Raw genomic sequence first — 14,896 nt, 5'->3', positions numbered from 1 at the left:
CCTGTTTGGGCTTTCCATGTCTTGCAGAGGCTGTGATAAAATGGACCACTCCTCAGTGGCCATTATCCCCTGCTTGAGTCCCCCTCTCACAAATGTCCATCCCTGCCTCAGCATCCTTCCCCTGGAGATAGCAGAACTGTTGGAGAGATCACACAGGTACCTTGACTACAAGACTTTTTTTTTTGGCCAGGTGACTTTTCTGTTGTATCAGCTCTGCAACCTGGCTCAGGGAGCAGCTGCACAGAATGGAGGGAATGATGCAGGAGTTGGGAATGAAGAGGCAAGCTGTGGGGTGGGCACAAAGCATGCTTAAGGTAGCAGGAACATCAATGCCTCCCAAAGTATTGTCACAACCAAAGAGAGTGGAAAAATGGAAAGGAAAATAAAAAAAAAAAAAAGAAGACAGGGAGGAGGGAGCATCACCTCCCACTGAGTGTGAAGCTGGTTTTCTGTTTATTTGAGAAGTGCCTGTAGCTCTGTGATGTGCAGAGCCAACACATTACCACCTTGTGATGAGGCTTCAGGACCTCACAACAGAGAAGCTGAAGGGAGAACCCTCTGGTGTGTGTTTTTGAAGCAAGAATTCAGCAGCATACATCCAAACAGCTGAACTGGCGCTCCTGTAGAAACATGCTTTCATATGCTGTGACTTGCTACTAAGCTCCCGATTTCAAAATATTTACAATGGCTCTGTTACTAGAGCTGTTATTCGAATCTTGATTTCATTCTAGTACAACTACTCCACCTAGTGTTTAATCTTCATAGTTTCATACTGTTCGAAACATTTTTGTACTCCCAGTATCGCCAAATCTTGCAATTGCTTGAGAATTCTCATAGTAGTTGATGTTTTATTTAAAGCTCCAACTTTTGGAGACAAATAGATACCTGAGAAAGGAGAATGGGTACAGTTTTTGGTTTAGTTTATTTTAAGTTGTTTTCGATCTCTGTGTTTATCAGTAAAGCTTGAAATCTTGACAATGTATGCCCTCAAAAAATTTTTTTGTTGATTTTATGCAACTTCATGATTTCTCAGCTATTTTTTGTTGACAGAACCTAGCTCCTAATCTAACTGGTTTTGGAAGATTTGGACTGTCACATGTTTGAGGCTGGATTCATGCCTGAACTATTAACATTGGTATCTTCTGTTCTTCCTATTTTAGAGCTGGTAGGAATCAGATGAGCCCATGGCTTGAGATCAGATATGTTTTTGCTGGATTCTCCCCACCATTCATCAGCTTCAAAGAATTTGCAGCAGGTTCCTCCTCTCCTACTTCCCCTCAGGATTATGACCACCACAGAAGTTGAGTCTTTCCTACATGAACACATCCAATCATACAACCACATATCTGCTAGAGTGCTTCTGTATCAGTAGAGGAAGGCATAGCTGTTCACCTAGACTTTATATCAAAAGAGTGTACTAGGCCATTTCTAATGTACTTTTTAGCAAGTATTAACAATTCAGAACAGATTTTGCCTTGAGGACTGAAGGCAGCATTAAGTGTAACTCCTAAGAATGCCACAGGGGCACAGTATTGCCAGATGCCTTGGAGTTAGCAGAAGTCATTGTAAATTTCTTGCTTTTTTTCTTAAAACCTCCACTCCTGGGGGTGAAAGATTTCAGCTTTAATATCTAAGTTAACTGTATCTCTATCACTCCGCTTTAGAGAAAGAGGTCTCAAGACATTCTCAGAGCCCAAAAAGCAAGTTAGAATCTAAGTCCGTTTTGTGTAAGTCATGATTTTTGAATGACAAGGGTTAGCAATGCAGATACCAGTTTACAACAGAGGCAATGAGGGATGCAGAAGGAGATTACCCATCTCCCTGTCTGCCTTTCCCCACAGTGCTGGATCTCAGCCTTGGCTCCCTCTCAGAGGCTGTGAAGCAGCTCCAGCCCCCTCCTCAGGTTATTCCACTTATGCCATCCTAACCAAGCACCTCTCATGCTGCAGCTGCCCCACACCAGCAGGATCAAACCAGCCTGGTGTTACACTAAGTCAGCAGGATTGTAGAGGTCACCACCAAGAGAATTTAGTCCTACCCTCAGAGACTTTAATGACCTGATCATTGGAAAATAGAAGTTATGTTCTCATAGCCACATGGGGAAGCTTTCGGTGCAGATGGATACTTTGTGCTTTCAGAAACACAAGAAGAAACTAAGTACCTAATTTTCATAGGAGATGAGAAAGTTACAATGATGCCTTCAGCCATGGTTTCCCAACATGAAGGAAAAGCAGCCACCTGACTCAGATTTATTGCCCAAAGGCCTGTTTCTCAGCTGCAGACGGTGCTTCCCCATCTTTTCCTTCACATTTCCTAGGGTCTTCCTTACATGACAAGCTCGTGGAGACAAAGGGACCCAGACCTGGTCCCTGCCAGCAAATAGCTCCAACAGGCAGCCAGTCCAGGAGCTGCCCCTGATGTCCATCACTCCACGGTTCTGCTACAAACCTAAAGTTTGGTATGAGGCATTTAGCATAATCAAGCCACAAAACCCATGGAGTAGGACAAACCAAAAAGCTTATGTGACAGCATGTGGCACTGCACAAATACCTAGCAAGAAGGCACTCCTTCCTTTAAATTCATGTTGGTTTAGCAGATCAAGGTGTCCTGCTCTCCTGGCCCCATAAAGAGGAGAGATCAGACCGAAGATGATTGTAGCTGTGCATGTGCATACTGTGATGGAAAAACAAGCATCACAGGACAGGCACGCCTGGCCTTCTCACCTATCACTGCAGACACCTCCAACACACCCCCTGGCCAAAGTGACCGTTCACTTCTCCTGATTTGGAAACAACCCAAAACACTGCAGAGCCAATACCTTCACAAGGGACAAAGAGATAACAGCCGTTTTAGACTTTCTGTTCAATAATGTGAACTCCTAAACAGAAAAAGAGCAGAGTCATTTTCATTGGCTCTGAAAGCAACAGGGTTTCATATGGCACAGCTTGTTACTGTCATTCAGTCCTCCCATGGAGCAGTAACTTGCTCCAGAAGCAGGAATACTACTCAGTGCAAATCAATGGGGCTGCTTTTGAGCTAAAGCCCTACCCACTGTAAGTAACACCACTGACAGCTGGACCTTGTACTGAAGTCCCGCTCTATATTTGGTAAGGTCACATCAGTGAAAAGAAAATGGAAGGCTCCTCTCCAAGAACAGGTTGAGCAAACTTGTTATGTATTCCAATCCCATGTTTGCCACATACCACAGCTAACATGTCTTCTACTTTGTGTAAATTCATCAGGAAAAGGACTTTGGAGGAGCTAATTGTATTCACAAACTCATGTGGAAAAATTTCAATTAAAATTTTTGCATGTTAAAATGTCTAGTTCTGATTTCTTTTAATGATTAATTTGATTTTTGAAATTACGGTCTTTGAGAGGGGACAACTTCTTTTTTCTTTCCATTTTATTTCTTTCAGAATGGACTTTGTTGTCATTTTAAAAAGCAATCTCAATTCCAATAGGCTTTTATCCTTACAGAAAAAATAAACATTCCCATAATGTGTAACATTTGGTTTAACCCAAAATGATCTGCTTTGCTTTTTCAGTTTTGATAAGACACCTGCAAGATTTCTGTCTTTTTCTGACCTGGACTGCTACTCTGTAACTTCTTCATTTGGCTTCTTCAGGGATCTGCTTGGTACAGTACCATGGGACAAAGCCTTGGAAGGAAGAGGGGCCCAAGAAAGCTGCTTAATATTCAGGGATCATCTCCTCCAAGGCCAGGAGGGATGCATCCCAACAAAGAGGAAGTCAGGTAAAAATCACCTTCATGGATGAACAAGTTGCTCCTGGGCAAACTCAGACACAAATACGAAGTCTACAGAGGGTGGAAGCAAGGATGGGTAACCAATACAGAGAAATTGTCTGAGCAGCCAGGGATCATGCTAGGAAAGCTGAAACCTTGATAGAGTTAAATCTCACCAGGGACATCAAGGGCAATAAGAAAAGCTTCTGTAGGTATTTCAGTGATGAAAGAAAGACTAGGGAATTTGGCCTTTTCAAGCAATTGCTAGAGAAAATCCCATGGGCAAGGCTGCTTAAAGGTAAAGGGGCCCAAGACAGTTGGTTAATATTCAGAGATTTCTTCTACCACGCTCAAGATCGGAGCATCCCGACATGTAGGAAGTCAAGGAAGGGAGCCAGGAGACCTGCATTGGCTAAACAGGGAACTGCTGGGTAAGCTCAGGTGGAAGAGGAGAGTTTACAGATCATGGAAGGTGGGGCCGGCCACTTGGGAAGAATGTAAGGCTGTTGTCAGGGAATATAGGGAGGCAACTAGGAAAGCTAAGGCCTTGTTAGAATTAAAGCTGGCATGAGGGGTCAAGGACAACAGAAAGAGCTTTTTCAAATACGTGGCAGATAAAACTAACACCAGAGGCAATGTAGGCCCACTGATGAATGAGGTGGGTGCCCTGGTGACAGAAGATACAAAGAAGGCAGAGTTACTGAATGCCTTCTTTGTTTCTGTCTACTCTGCCGGAGGCTGTCCTGAGGAGTTCCATTCCCCTGAGGCCCTAGAGGAAGTCAGGACAGTGCAGAATTTGCCTTGTTTGATGAGGACTGGGTTAAGGAACAATTAGACAATCTGGACATCCACAAATCCATGGGCCCAGATGGTATGCACCCACGGGTGCTGAGGGATCTGGCTGACATCATTGCTGGACCACTCTCCATCATCTTTGCTAAGTCTTGGGAGACGGGAGAGGTGCCTGAGGACTGGAGGAAAGCTAATATCACCCCAGTCTTCAAAAAGGGCAAGAAGGAAGACCCGGGTAATTATAGACCAGTCAGCCTCACCTCCATCCCTGGGAAAGTAATGGAATGACTTATCCTTGGTGCCATCTCAAGGCATATCAAGGATAAGAGATTAGGGGCTTCACTGAGGGGAAGTCATGCTTAACCAACCTCATAGACTTTTATGGAGATATAACGAGGTGGATAGATGATGGCAGGGCAGTGGATGTGGTCTACCTTCAGTAAAGCATTTGACACAGTCCCCCACAGCATTCTCATAGCTAAACTGAGGAAGTGTGGTCTGGACGATCGGGTAGTGAGGTGGACTGTGAACTGACTGAAGGAAAGAAGCCAGAGAGTCGTGGTCAATGGAACAGAGTCCGGCTGGAGGCCTGTATCTAGTGGAGTGCCTCAAGGGCCAGTGCTGGGGCCAGTACTGTTCAATATATTCATCAATGACTTGGATGAGGGACTAGAGTGTACGATCAGCAAGTTTGCTGATGACACCAAGCTAAGAGGAGTGGCTGATGCGCCAGAAGGCTGTGCTGCCATCCAGCATGACCTGGACAGGCTGGAGAGCTGGGCGGGGAAAAAATTAATGAAATATAACGAGGGCATATGTAGAGTATTGCATCTGGGCAGGAACAACCCCAGGTTCCAGTATAAGTTGGGGAATGATCCATTAGAGACCAGTGTGGGGGAGAGGGACCTGGGGATCCTGGTGGACAGCAGGATGACCATGAGCCAGCACTGTACCCTTGTGGCCAAGAGGGCCAATGGCATCCTGGGGTATATTAGAAGGGGAGTGGTTAGTAGGTCGAGACAGGTTCTCCTTCCTCTCTACTCTGCCCTAGTGAGACCACACCTGGAATATTGTGTCCAGTTCTGGGCCCCTCAGTTCAGGACAGGGAACTGCTGGAGAGAGTCCAGCGTAGGGCAACCAAGATGATTAAGGGAGTGGAGCACCTCCCTTATGAGGAAAGACTGAGGGAGCTGGGTCTCTTTAGTCTGGAGAAGAGGAGACTGAGGGGTGACCTTATTAATCTTTATAAATATACAAAGGGTGAGTATCATGAGGATGGAGCCAGGCTCTTCTTGGTGACAAACAATGGTAGTACAAGGGGTAATGGGTTTAAGCTGGAATATAAGAGGTTCCACTTAAACTTAAGAAACTTCTTCTCAGTGAGAGTAACAGACCACTGGAACAGGCTGCCCAGGGAGGTTGTGGAGTCTCCTACTCTGGAGACATTCAAAACCCACCTGGACACATTCCTGTGTAGCCTCATCTAGGCGTTCCTGCTCCGGCAGGGGGATTGGACTAGATGATCTTTCGAGGTCCCTTCCTATTCCTAGCATTCTATGATTCTATGAAACACAACCCCTATTTGTAAAAAAGGAAAAAAAGGAAGACCTGAAGAACTACAGGCCAGTCAGTCTCACCTCTATGCCTGGCAAGATCATGGAGCAGATCCTTCTGGAAGCTACACTAAGGCAGAAGGAAAAGAAGGAGGTGATTTGCGACAGCTAACATGGCTTCACTAAGGGCAAATCATGCCAGATAAATTTGGCAGCCTTCTACAATGGAGTTACAGCATTGATGGATAAGGGAAGAGCAACTGACATCATCTACTTGGACTTGTGCAAAGCACTTAACACTGTCCTGCATGACATTCTTGTCTCTAAAGTGGAGAGACATGAGTTTGATGGATGGACCACTTGGGAGATAAGGAATTGGCTGGATGGTCACAGTCAAAGAGCTGTGGTCAATGGCTTGACATCCAAGTGGAAACCAGTCAAAAGTGACGTTCCAAGCTGCGTGGTGCAGTCAACATGCTGGAGGGAAGGGATGCCATCCAGAGGGACCTTGACAGGTTTGAGAGGTGGGCCAGTGTGAACCTCATGAAGTCCAACAAAGCCAAGTGCAAGGTCCTGCACATGAGTCAAGGCAATCCCAAGCATACATACAGGCTGGTCAGAGAATGGATTGAGAGCAGCCCTGAGGAGAAGGACTTGGAAGTGTTTGTTGATGAGAAGCTCAACATGACCCTTCAATGTGCACTTGCAGCCCAGAAAGCCAACTGCATCCTGGGCTGCATTAAAAGAAGCTTCTCCTCCTCTACTCTGTTCTCATGAAACCCCACCTGGAGTAGTGTGTTCATCTCCAGGTCCTCCAACATAAGAATCATATGGACTTGTTTGAGTGAGTTCAGAGGAGGGCCTTGAATATGAACAGAGGACTGGTGTACTTCTCCTGTGAAGACAGGAGAGAGATGGGGTTGTTCAACCTGAAGAAGAGAAGGCTCTGGGAAGATCTTATAGAAGCTTTGTAGTACCTAAAGGGGACCTACAAGAAAGCTGGCGAGGGACTTTTTACAAGGGCATGTAGTGACAGGACAAAGGGTAATGGCTTTAAACTGAAAGAGAATAGGTTTAGATTAGTTACAAGGAAGAAATTATTCACCATGAGGATGGTGAGGCACTGGAAGAGGTTGCCCAGAGGTGATGTGAATGTTCCATCCCTAAAAGTGTTCAAGGTCAGGTTAGATGGGCTTTGAGCGACCTGGTCTAGTGGAAGATGTCCCTGCCTATGGCAGGGAGGTTGAAACTAGATGATCTCTAAGGTCCCTTCCAACCCAAATTATTCTATTATTCTATGATTTGTCCAGTAAATTAAAAACAAAAACCAAACCAAACCAAAACAAACCATAGTTCACAATGACTGTTCTGTTTTCCTGATTTTAAGCATGATATTTTCCTTATGTGTGATACTGTCTTTCAGACTAAGGTATTTATTCAAGTTTTGGGTTCCTAGCTATATCTTCTGTAATAGAATTAGACAAATGAACAGCATACCGTTGCACTAAGTAGTACCTTAGGGTATGGTGGGTCTTAATAAAATGAAGTTGAAGTAAAGACTCTGCTGGCAGGTTCGTGCTGCCTCTATGGCAACCCTCAAGCCTGCAGGGAGGAAAAAGGTGTTCTCCAAGAATAACCCATAAGGAAGTTGTATGCACACTAGGATGGATAAAGTTTATGGCCAAATAGGCTATTCAAATGCAGAATAGTTGGGTCTGATAAGCAGAAAGTGAGTTTTTACCACATCCCAATATATACACAGAGCATCTAGTATGGAAGCAAAGTGGATTCAGTTTTAACAATCTGCTTATTGCTGAGCATGATTGAGCTGCTATTACATTACAGCATGTCAGAGTGTGAGTCTGGTCCTGTGGATGTTGCCTCTCTGCAAGGAAGGTGGAGAAGGGACTCAGGCAGTCAACCGTGGCATAGGGCACCCTGGGTGCAGAACAGTCCAGGAGGAGCAGATTCACACAACCAGGCAAGGATTTGCAAAACAGAGGGAAGGCAAGAGTCAGGGGCCAGAAGAGCTTAGGAGGCTGCTGGTGTCTGGTGTTTGGGGATGCCTTCCTCAATGCTGCTTATTTTTGTGTGAGAGCCAGGGAAAAGATTCTTCTCCTATCCAAAGTGGATGTTGAAACCTTCCATAGACATGGTTTGGGTTTGTTTTTAAAGACAGAAATGCTTTCAGCTTAAAAAGCCATATAGTCTTTCTTTAAATATGTGCCTGCCCTTCTGAGGGTCCAGCCCTTCTTCCATGCTTGTTCTTTTTGGACATTGTGCATTGGCCTGACACTAAAATGCTTTAGAGATAAGATGAATCGAGGGTAAACATAAGAGAAAAGTGGATATAATCAAGCACATTTTGGACATAAAGGCAGCAGACATAAGGAACTTGAGTACATAGAGGGAATTCATTAGAAAAAAGAAGGCTTCAAGCTATATCGGAAAAACAATATTTGTCACTGTAGCCACACACTTATGTGCAAATGGGACCTGAACAGAAACCAAGAGTTTAGATCTCCGAAAAAAAAAAAAACAAATGTGAGAGTATGCAGCCCCCTGTCAACTGCATAAGTAACCTTGAGGGATGTTTGAGTAGGACAAATGTTAATAGACTAGTCCCCAAAACACATTGAAATTCTATTAAACTTGGTGTCTCAGTTAACAGGATGTAATTCTGCACCATGAGCGCTCTCTCTGTAGAGACTGGACTTGTGCCTTCAACTGCCTGGCTACAAGGCTCCCTTACCTTCAGGCCATCCTGGCCCACAGCAGGGGCTTACCCAGTTCATCTGGCCTGTGTTTGGGCACTGTTTCCCTCCTTGGGAGGTTTATCTCCTGGGCGAGTACAGATGACGGCTAGACTGGGGAGCAGCGATGGTGTTTGGTTGGCCATCAGTCCTGGATCTCCTGTTATCTGCACACAAAGCCAAACTGGAGCACACTGCAGCTCCCTTTGGACTCTTTCACCCCGTGGACATCAGGCTGCAGTGAGGGCTAACACCTGGCCTAGTTTCACCTCAGCATGAAGATGACACAGATGGGATGTGTACCTGTGAGTGAGGAGGTGCTCCTGTGTTGAGCAGGAACATAAGAGTGACTGAACAGTCCTCCCAGAGTAACAGAATTTTTTTCTCCAGCTCTTCATCCAAGGAGAGATGAACCTCCCAAGGCCCACACAGACACCTCTTTTACAGAAAGACAGCCTGGCTGATGATGACATGGTGTGATCACTCATTGTTTTTAGGTACCCCCTCAATTCCCTGTGTCTCAGTCTGGATCATGTCTCCACGCTTTCTTCCCTGTCCTGAAAGAGGATTTATTTTCCAAGAGTTTCATATTTACAGCTCTCTCAACCCTCCTCCTCCATCCTTCATTTCCCAGAGTAATTTTATAAATTGGCTAGAGAAGAGGCAAAATCCTCAAAGCCAGTGCTGGAGGCACTGTCCCTTAATAATTCCCAAGTGCAAGCTGGGAGGAGTAGAGGGTTGAGCTGTGCTCTTCTCCTGTGTTCCCACGCAAGAATGCTGAGAGAGACTGGTGGCCTGGGCAACCCCCAGCCTCAGCAAGGATCACAGGGGCTACAAATGTGCCATGCATGGCCATCAGCACCAATGGCCACACAAGGTCTGGCCCTCAGTGGGAGTCAACGTTCACCCTGGGGAGCAGTTTGATCATAGTTTGTGGCTTTTGTGTTTTCCTTTTTCCTACTTCTTGTGGTTGCTTAAGGCAACGACAGCCAGAGCAGCCATCCCCACATCTCCTCCCTGTTCTGTTCCTCTGAGATACATCTGCTGGGCTTCTCCAGGCCAGTGCCAAGCTGGTGGCAGAAACCATGGGGACAAGGTGAGGGATGTCCCTGCCCAGAGGTGCCCAGCAAGAGAGTCTGAACTAACTCCTGTAGCTAACCTGCATCTCAGAATTGATTTTTTTTAAGCAGGGAATGGATAAAGATAAAAAAATCCTCTCAAGATCTTCCTCCTTGTCCCCACCCTTCCCCTGCATAACACCACCTTTCTCATATCTGCTGCAGATGTCACTGAGCACTGAGTCTGTGTCTCTGGGGCACCATGGTCATGGCCCAAGTGGGAAAAGGTGGAGGTTACCTCAGCTGTGTGTGCACATGGGTTTTACACTGCTGTTCTCAGGACGAGGTCCTTTGCACTGAGTTAGAACAGCCCAAGGGCTGCTCTTGCTGACATACCCCTGTGCTCATGAATTCCCTAATGACAACCCTGAGGAGCTGAAGCTGCAGCTGAAGGCTTGCACCCTTAAATCCCTTTCCTCCAGCCACCCATGCATTTCCCCACTACATTGCAAACAGCATGCAAAACTAATATAAGAACATCTATGCCAGGTCTCTTGTCAAGCCTTGGTGCCGAGGGAGACTGCCAGTTTGCACAAAAAGAATTGGCTTCATTGGGATGGGAAACCACCCAGCCACCAGTACAGACAGCTTTAGCTGAGCTCCATTCCCTCAGTTGCCATCAGGGTCACTGGGGAAAACTATGACTCGGATGGTCTAGTTTAGGTACCTGCTTTGGGGCAAAGAGGGTCACATCCAAGAAGTGGCTACTTCTCTCCTTCCTATACTAGCTCCCATGCAGATTTTCCTCTAGACCTGACAGCTATTTGATTAATAGACAGCAATGCATTTATATAGAGAATGTCAGCAGCCTCCTTAATTCACTTACATGCCACCGACATATGGACATTTTGCAGGACTGTATTACTGTGGTCAGTCCACAGATTTGGACTAGCTCTGCTGTTGTTGGTATGAATTTCCCTTCATCTTAATGAATCAAGTATGTCTTATAACTCATAATCAGTTTTCATTTGTACTAATACCACACAAACCTTTCATTTCCTAGTCAGTTTGGTTTATGAATGGAAAGTATGTAGGCCACAACTTTTTACAGTGTTCTACAGAAAGAGCAGCTGCTTTGAGGCACAACTGTTACATGATGGTGTTCTAAAAAAGAAGAAGTCACAAAACCAACATAACAGTGTATTTGCTTGGGAGCACAAAGTACAGAGCTGTGTGAGTTGTAACACAGCCATCTTGAATTGCAAGGATTTTGTGCTTTTTAAATGGCATCCATGACATCTGGGAATAATTTCTGGAAGAATAAATAGGCACACAATGTACTGAAAGGTAAATGGCTCCTTATTTCCCCAAAAGTTTTCCAAATCAGTCAGTAAAAGCTGCTGAGTTCCTTTGGATTGAACAAAGTGCAAAATGCTGCCATTCTTGGGCTTTATTGTAGGTAGACTCTACTCTCTCTGTAGAAGTGCCAACAGTGGGAAATGGTAGGTTTATTTACATCAGATTTATTGAGGTAAGCAAGGATTAAGAGGGCAGTGGCTGTCTCGAGTAGAAATACTTCATGGAACATGGAACACAGCTCATATTCAGGTTATATTTGCCTAAATAAATATAAATATAAATATAAATATAAATATAAATATAAATATAAATATAAATATAAATATAAATATAAATATAAATATAAATATAAATATAAATATAAATATAAATATAAATATAAATATAAATATAAACTCAGATGTCAACCTCAGGCTATGGCACAATTCACTTCTACCTGTTACTCCAGCAGTTGCAGTGAAATATCTCCTTCTTAAATGGAGAAAATGCATTTTTTCCACCCTCATATGAGTTTAAAGTAGAGGTTTTAATTTAAAAGTTTGAAGTCAAATTTCAAGTTTAAAATGCCACTTCTGTTCCAGGACTTTCAGTTATTTTAGCCCCAGAAAAGAACCTCATGCTAGTTTCCCCCACTATGGCAAAGAAATGGAATTACAAACATGACCACAAATATCCTGAGAGTATGTTGCTGCATTGCAAAAATGAAAAGACATGGTCAGATCTCCTGAAGGAAAATATTTACCTCAAATGTGCGCAGAACTTTAGCCAATGCCCCAACTTCTTCCTTCAGAGAGAAAATCAAGGAAATCACACCATTTTTATTTGAGGACTCTTCAATGTACATAGATTCCTGAAAGAAAACAAACAAACAAACAAAAAAGATCTATAGTCACACTAGACGTCAGTTTTGATTTACTCCATTTCCCTTTTGCACAGCATCAGCGGTGTAAAGAGGATATAAAGTTGCTTTAAGTGAGAATTAAGGCCAGTATTGCTGCCTGAAATAGAGCAGTTCTGGGGCTGCTGTGATTTAAGATGGTACAGTCACAAATCCCTTCTCTCCAGGGAGAGGGAGGTGATCAAAAAGGATATGAAAATACTCTAATATCATCTCTACCTTGCTTCACCTCTCAAGTGCATCAAACTCAGGGAAGACTGGAAACATTACTGCACTTTGGGTTTCAGCTATGGTGAGATCTTCCCTCATGCTTTCTTTTCATTAACACTCAAGATTATGTAGGTGAGCTCTGTGTAGAGCTGCAGGCCATGATCTGTGTTTCCCTTCAGTTCTGCTTGTACCTTCCAAGTAGCACCAGGAGAGGTGTATTCACAAGACGGATATGGAAGGTAGTTTAAAAACAGAATACAAACAACAACAACAAAAAAAGGGAACAACATTGGAGCAAATGTTCATTCATATCCTTCCTAAATCCTACAGTGAGTAAAGACACAGTTAGGGAGAGATATGTTTTCATTTTTGTTTGTTCTCTTTCTCTTATTGATTTTCTGCTCATTTCCAGAATGTCTTGGTAAGTTCCAGTACATGTATTTCTGTTTTAAAAAGCTATGTTGAGTAGAGAAGAGCTATTTCACTGCTTTAGAAACAGGAAACGGAGTCCTGGAGTTGGATCAGATTTTCAAAATTATCTGGGTACCTGCAATGGCAGGTAAGTGCCTGCTGAGATTTCCAGAATCACTTATGGAGGTTTTAATGTTAAATTTGATGTGCAACCATCACAAACTTTCAAAAGTCACGTTAAGGCCTTATTTGTGCTTTTTTACTACTGGCCTTGGGCAAACAACTCCTGGCTGGTATTTCAAAGATCATACCAGACATCTGCAATACACACAGGTCCTGATGTAATAAGTCCTGGGCTAAAACCTGACTTAAGGTATCCATCATTTCAATTTTTCTTCATTACGGTCTGGATTTTCAGTCAGAATCTGTCTCCATTACAGCTATTGCATAATTTAACATATAAATCAGATCATAAGGAGTCTCAGTTCCCAAATATTGTCCTCAGAAATAGCAAAGGCAGACTTTGTAGCTGAAGGATTAATAATTAAATCCAGCTGCCCCTGAAGCCACAAAGCTCTTGGTGGGGCTACATTTTCTGAGACAGCGTTTTAAGGATCTGCTTTATTTTGTAAAGTAAATAATTGCCAATTCTTCAAGGTGTCTCTGAGGCTGCTGCTAACCTGAGAATTCTTTGCCGGAGACTGGCAACACATTTTTCTACCTGGCTTTATTTCCAGAGGTTGCAAAATTTATCCAAGTGTTTTCCATCTTTATGGGGAGTCTCTATTGTAACTGTATTAGAAATACTGGTTTTATGCACCAGAGGGAAGTTTGTCACCTGCTGAACTGTGACACTTCAAGCAGCATTTCTGTGTTTCCTGGTTCCTCACCCAGCCGGGGAGCCATCCCAGCTCTTAGCTGGTGGGAACCAAGAGGAAAAGCAGTCAGGAGTGGTGTGGCAGCTGGCTAATGAAACTCATTCACACCTGAAGCAACATGAGGGGAAACAATGACAGGACTCTGTCAAAAGGCAAACCAAAATGTCAGTCATCAGGAAATCTTATGTGAGTTAGTGTAACCAAAACCATCATCTGAAATGCCATCCCTGCATGGCTTTGACATTCTGTTTTCCCCCACTGCAACCAAAACTGATCTTAAGGACAGAGCTGTGTTACACCAGTGTCTGCCCAATGGACCAAAAATTTGGTTTTCATGGTCTGCACTGGAACTGTTTTAAAAGCCATGTGTTTCTGCATTTAAAATACTCTTGACAAAAGATGCCTCAAGGACTAACTTCTATGGCAGGTTGACTTGAATCTGTGTGACAGTCACTTGGTTTGTTCAGCCTGGAGGAGACTAAGAGGAGACCTCATGGCAGCTACAGATTCCTCACAAGGGGAGGAGGAGGGGCAGGCACCAAACTCTTCTCTTTAGTGGCCAGTGACAGAACCCGTGGGAATGGCAGGAAGATGTGTCAGGAGAGGTTTGGGTTGGACATTAGGAAAAGCTTCTTCACCCAGAGGGTGGTGGAGCACTGGAACAGGCTCCCCAGGGAGGTGTCACAGCCCCAAGCCTGACAGTGTTCAGGAAGAGACTGGACAAGCCCTCAGACACATGGTGTGAACTGTGGGGTTGTCCTGTGCAGGGACAGGAGTTGGACTCAACAATCCCTGTGTGTCCCTTCCAACTCATGACATTCTATGATTCTATGACAAAGAAGTTGTTGTTTGGACACCTGCATGGGATACAATGCAAGGTTCAAGCCCTGCAAGGTAATTTTGATGTTAATTGTTCTCTTTATACCATAAAATAATCCGAAAAAACCTTAAAAACATTATTTCCAACCCAAATGGATTCTCATTTGTCACTAGCCTTGATGTGTTGAGATCAGCCACTCTCAAGCTGCCCTCACTCATTTTTCCAATCTTGTAAATTGATTTATGTTACTGCTTAAAAGTAAGACCCATTGCAAACAGGGTGATACTTGCTTAACTTCTTGCACATCTGCATGTGCACGCATTTCACTTGACAAAAGTTAGTTCCTACCCACAGAGACAACAGCTTTCACTGCAAGAGGAAAGAAAAGAAAAATGTTTGTTTTCCTGGTACCCAGT

At 44.0% G+C, this 14,896-nt stretch overlaps 1 protein-coding gene across 2 annotated transcripts in view; it reads right to left on the bottom strand.

Annotated features, from left to right (window-relative positions):
• Window positions 1-14,896, bottom strand: part of PAH (phenylalanine hydroxylase) — a 55,635-nt gene that overhangs the window by 28,512 nt on the left and 12,227 nt on the right. For both annotated transcript variants that reach the window (XM_065037262.1, XM_065037251.1), the window contains exon 3: window positions 12,006-12,113. In XM_065037262.1, the coding sequence (XP_064893334.1) occupies window positions 12,006-12,113 (108 nt within the window). The remainder of the gene's footprint in view (window positions 1-12,005; window positions 12,114-14,896) is intronic.

This window comes from Columba livia, chromosome 1 (genome assembly GCF_036013475.1).
Source record: "Columba livia isolate bColLiv1 breed racing homer chromosome 1, bColLiv1.pat.W.v2, whole genome shotgun sequence".
Lineage (NCBI taxonomy): Eukaryota > Metazoa > Chordata > Aves > Columbiformes > Columbidae > Columba > Columba livia.
This window is presented reverse-complemented; position numbering and strand designations above follow the sequence as displayed.